The sequence below is a fragment of the Primulina huaijiensis genome, chromosome 2 (genome assembly GCF_012295235.1).
Source record: "Primulina huaijiensis isolate GDHJ02 chromosome 2, ASM1229523v2, whole genome shotgun sequence".
In the NCBI taxonomy this organism is placed as follows: domain Eukaryota; kingdom Viridiplantae; phylum Streptophyta; class Magnoliopsida; order Lamiales; family Gesneriaceae; genus Primulina; species Primulina huaijiensis.
In genome coordinates this window covers 7,593,738-7,599,084 of record NC_133307.1, presented here as the reverse complement: position 1 = coordinate 7,599,084, position 5,347 = coordinate 7,593,738, and the positions used below count along the sequence as shown (strand labels likewise).

The 5,347-nt window shown below is 32.6% G+C and overlaps 1 protein-coding gene across 1 annotated transcript; it reads left to right on the top strand.

Moving 5' to 3' along the window:
- Positions 1–1,232: 1,232 nt before the first annotated feature.
- Positions 1,233–4,996, top strand: LOC140966388 (probable serine/threonine-protein kinase PIX13). Its single transcript, XM_073426691.1, has 6 exons — positions 1,233–1,458; positions 1,555–1,892; positions 3,519–3,654; positions 3,819–3,958; positions 4,029–4,152; positions 4,246–4,996. Exons 1-6 carry the CDS (start codon positions 1,395–1,397, stop codon positions 4,665–4,667), a joined length of 1,224 nt encoding a protein of 407 aa, XP_073282792.1. The 5' UTR covers positions 1,233–1,394; the 3' UTR covers positions 4,668–4,996.
- The last annotated feature ends 351 nt before the right edge of the window (positions 4,997–5,347 follow it).

Here is a 5,347-nt window from a genome sequence, read left to right as displayed (position 1 = left end):
GGACATAAATGCTAAATTATAACTTTATATTATTAATAAAAAAAAAGAAGTAAAAAAAAAATATATCTCAAACTTGTTAACACCTGTTGTTTAAAAAGCACATAAATTGAAGCAGAATTCGGTATTCACAAACACACAAAAATAACTAGAAATCAAAAAGTAGTTGATAAAAGGGGAATTTGGTGAAAAATCTTCAATCAAAATATTTCTTGGGGTTCACTTTCTACCCACAAAATTGTGGTACTATGTCATACAAAATGTGGTACACTTCATGTGGAAATGTGGTACTAAAAAAGTACCCAGGGACTGAACACAAAAAAAATCGACGGTTGGAGACTGAAGACCAATTTCCTTTTGATAAAAACGCTCTGAAAACGGTCCCTTAATGTTCACACAATATATACAAGATATTATTACATTTATAGAATACTCGGTCGCTAATGTAACAGGATCAGTAGAATGAGAATTTGAAGGTAACGAACAAAAGTTTCACTTTAATTGTCCACGACCACCACAAATTGAACTTAAATGGTGTCGATGCATGTAATGAGTTGACGTACAAAAAAAGCAATACTTTTATATGTTATATCATGATCTATCATATGTAGCGGTATCAAAATGCGACACGACCCATCAACCCGACACGACCAAACACGAAAAAAATCAGGTTCGGGTAGGGTTCGTGTTGGTGCCAGGTTACACGGGTTTCGGGTTGGGTCGCGGGTTGACCCGAAATATTTTTTTTTTTAAAATATTACCTATATTTTTATATATTGTATGTTGAAAAAAAATTTATTGTATATTTATATGATAAATTTTCATCATTTAATATTTATTTTGTATATTTTTTATTTTTTTAACAATTGTTTATTTGATTTAGTCAATATACTTTTAATTTTCTACAATTAAACTTTCTAATTTAAATCGAAAATTTTGTTATTATATGTTTAAATTAAAATATTATTATTATTTTTTCGAATTTTTTGCATTAATTTTTTTAAAAAAAATAAAAAAAATTCGGGTTAGGTGAGTTAGACGGGTTCGTATTCGGGTTCGGGTTGAAAAAAATTCACGGATTGATCCGAAATCCGATCCGATTGACACCCTATCTATCTATCTTGGATTTCATGGGGACTATGACCCGAAAAAAATAAAAATTAATTAATTTGAGAGTCAACAAAAAAAAAGTTGGAGGAAGTAAAATAGTCAAGTTAGAATAAGTCCACTAAGATCAATTATCGAGGAGGCAGAAGGATTTCTCTTTTTTTCTTGGTATTTTCCTCTGCTCTCTCCTTTCCTTCCAAGAAACCTCACTCTTTGCTTAATTTCTCGCAAATTTCGCTAGATTTTTCCATAATTATTTATATTAAACTTCGAGTAAACAGAGGAAAAAGATGGGAAACTGCTGGCCGAAGTCCGTTAATAATCAACCGAGCACCGTCACGCCCTCTAGTTCAGGTGTGAGTGTCTGTGTGTTTTTTTGTATGTGTAATCTCCTCCGATCCATGCACGGTTGAGAAGTTTTTCGGTTTTTGTTTTGATTTGATCTTGCAGGAAATAATAATGATGGTAAGGGGATCAAGAACAGGAGTCAGAAAACTGATCACGTGTTGTCGCCACCTGGTGGAGGTGGTTCGGAGGGTAGTGTGCAGCTACCGGAGAGCGGGAAGATCAACACGACTCCGAACTTGAAGTTGTTCACGTTCGCGCAGCTGAGAAGCGCGACCAGGAATTTCCGGCCGGACACGGTGCTGGGGGAGGGAGGATTTGGGACGGTTTTCAAAGGATGGCTGGATGAAAACACCTACGCGCCGTCGAGGGTCGGGGTTGGGATTCCTGTTGCTGTCAAAAAGTCCAACCCTGATAGTGAACAAGGTCTCAAGGAATGGCAGGTAATATATTTTTTCTATATGGAAAAGAAAATGATTTTAATACACCATAGACTAAAGCATGTGTTTCGGGTTTAAACGAATTAAATCGAGTCAAATTTTTAAATTTGAAAGTACGTTAAGTTGAGAGAATGCTAAATTGAGCTTGAATTAGAAATTCGAACTTGATGCATAGTGTTTGAGTTTGGGATTAATTAATAGAGCAACGACTCGAAAAACGCTTCGATTCTATTTTTATTAGATTTTTGTAAATTTAGGTAAGATATGATATAACAATATTGAAAGCCTTTCGATAAAATAATATGAACTCGAACTCTAATATTAAATAATAAATTCTTTTAATACGCCCAAAGGTATCAAATAAACAAGAAACTATGAATATTAGAGTAAGTTTTTATGAGACGGTCTCACGAATTTTTATCTTTGAGATGGGTCAACCCTATCGATATTCACAATAAAAAATAATATTTTTTCATTGATTATCCAAATAAGAGATATGTCTCACAAAATATGACCCGTGAGATTGTCTCACACACGTTTTTGCCTAAATTATTATGCAGAGATAGACAAGTCGATACATAATATTTTTAAAAGTAGATAGAAATAATTGATAACACGACGTTTAACAATTAAAGTAGTAAATTCATATTAATAAATAAACATATAACTAAAAGACAATTATTTTAATAACATTTAAAAATTAATTAAATATAATTTGGATATTATAATACAACAGAAATAATACCATTTAAAAATTAATGAAAATAGATACAAAATATAAATGTATTCAGAAAATCTGATAAATTACAATATAATATTTAGCCAACGACCATAGCTCCATGGGTCAACAAATATCTAACACTTGTAGGAGCCCACGCAAAGACTTCAGGACCAAATGCGTCCATTTTTTTTAGCATTATTGCTTTGATTTCTCGAAGGACAAACCTGTAATTTACTATATCTATATAGTATACAGCCATATGCAAAATATATAAATATATATTGTGCAAAATATATGTATATATATACACATATATTCTTGAATAACGAAAGTGAAACAAAATACGGATGAATTTGGTATTTGATCAAAAGATGACACCAAAGTTTGTTAGTATAATAACCTGAAGTTTAAAAATATACTATTGGTCGAGCACACACACATCTATGTAATCGTCCCGTGTTTTATGTAATTTTTGGGTTTTGGAAAATCGATTTCTGAAACTTGTACGTTTGGTTTTCCAATTATGGCAAAAACTTGTGTGAGACGGTCTCACAGGTCGTATTTTGTGAGACGGATCTCTTATTTGCTAAGATTATTACTTTGTAGTGTGAATATCGGTATATATATATATATATATATGTATATATATTCTAGTAGGAATAAAGTTTAATAGTTGTGCATGGAAGTCAAAATTGTAAATTAGAAGTCAAATGCGATATCATGTGCGTTCCTCCCACTTTGTCTGTCCAAGTTTTAATTACTAGTACCATTTTTTTTTACTTCAATTATATGACCAATAATATATCTTAAAAAATTAAAGCTGTATTAATTGAAAATTCCGAAGATAAATATTTTGATTTCTATAACATTAATATTTACATTAATCAATTGATTTATTAAATTTACAGGCGGAGGTGAAATTTTTGGGAAAATTTAGCCACCCAAATCTTGTTAAATTATTCGGTTATTGCTGGGAACAGAAACAATTCCTCCTAGTGTACGAGTACATGCAAAAAGGAAGCTTGGCAAGTCACCTCTTCAGAAGTAAGCAAATAATTTTTAATTTTTAATATTATTATTTAAACATATCTTTTTTGTATAAAAAATTTGTTGGTATGTATGAAACATGCGATATATCTATCATATGATAAAAAAAATTAAATTTATTTATTATCTTATGTGAATATTAATTATTGTATTATTTTCAGAGGGAAGAGGTGAAACAATACCATGGGATACACGAATTAAAATAGCAATAGGGGCTGCTCGTGGGGCTGCTTTCTTACATACAACCGAGAAGCAAGTCATCTATAGAGACTTCAAGGCTTCGAATATCTTGCTCGACGAGGTTCGTTAGCTCGAAAATTTAACATTTGAATCTATCGAATTCGTCCCTAAATTTCGTTTCCTTTTTGTAGGAATTCAACGCCAAACTTTCGGATTTTGGACTTGCTAAATTGGGTCCGATCGACGGAAATTCGCATATTACCACGAATATCGTTGGAACTTTCGGCTATGCTGCTCCCGAATACATGGCTACGGGTAGTTGTTTAAATTTATTATGTTCGCATAAGAATAATATTACAACATTTTGAATAATATTAATATCAAGTTTGTATTATTGATCTCTTCTAGGTCGCTTGTATGTGAAAAGTGATGTTTTTGGATTTGGGGTGGTGCTGTTGGAGATCATCACGGGCCTTCAAGTGATAGACCATAATCGGCCCAATGTGCAAACGAATTTGGTTGAGTGGGCTAAACCTATGTTGTCTAGCAAGAACAAGTTGAAGAAACTAATCGACCCTCGACTTAACGACGAATACCCTCCGAAGGCCGCGTTCCAGGTATCAGAACTCATTCTACAGTGTCTCGAGCCCGACCCAAAATGTCGGCCCAATATGGACGAAGTCTCGGAGATATTGGACCGAATTAGCAAAATCCAAAACAAGCCCAAGAAATCAAAATCCAAGCAGAGACAAGGTCAGTTGGATGTAAAGGACCTTCCTCTCCCCCAATTGACACCACGAAGCACCCAACATGGTCAAGGCGGAGCTTGAGGCGGTGTTACCGGGATGGGGAGACGTCGAAGTTCGAATGAGCCTACGAGTTATTGATGTTTAGGTGCATATTTTCTACTTCCACTAGATGTGAAAATTTTTGGGCCCTTCTTTGTATTTTGTCATTTAGCCCAATCTGTGTTCCTGTAGTTGTATCCATGTAGAGGAAGTCAAAAGATTTGATTTGACTATGGCTTAGTAAATGTGCAAATTTCAATTATTTCCTGTAAAATATCATCATGAGTATTTACTTCCCCTAGTATTTAGTAATTTTTTAACTTTTTTAAATTTGAAGAATTCAATAATTTCGTACGTATACCATCTATTTTATTTTTTTTTTATTGATGAAAGACCTTTAGTGACTTATGAGTAAGTATCTTGTGAGACGATCTCACATATCTTTATTCGTGAGACAGGTCACCTTGCTCATATTTACAATAAAAAATAATATTTTTTATGAGTAAACAAAATAGAATATCAGTATCACAAAATTGATTCATGAGATCCTCTCAAAAGAGTTTTTGTGATGACTTATATAGTGTGTCACATATATCACCTTCAACTTAAAAATAAATAAAATATTATAATAAAAATGATAAATTTTAATAATCAGAAGAAATTATCCTGCTCAAATAATTATATTGAGCAATTATAAAACAATCTTATAAAAATCACCTCTA

Coding starts and splice junctions, on each gene's coding strand:
- LOC140966388 (XM_073426691.1), top strand. CDS start 1,395: ATGGGAAACTGCTGGCCGAAGTCCGTTAATAATCAACCGAGCACCGTC. Junction 3,959..4,028: donor CGAATATCTTGCTCGACGAG/GTTCGTTAGCTC, acceptor TCCTTTTTGTAG/GAATTCAACGCCAAACTTTC. Junction 4,153..4,245: donor TCCCGAATACATGGCTACGG/GTAGTTGTTTAA, acceptor GATCTCTTCTAG/GTCGCTTGTATGTGAAAAGT.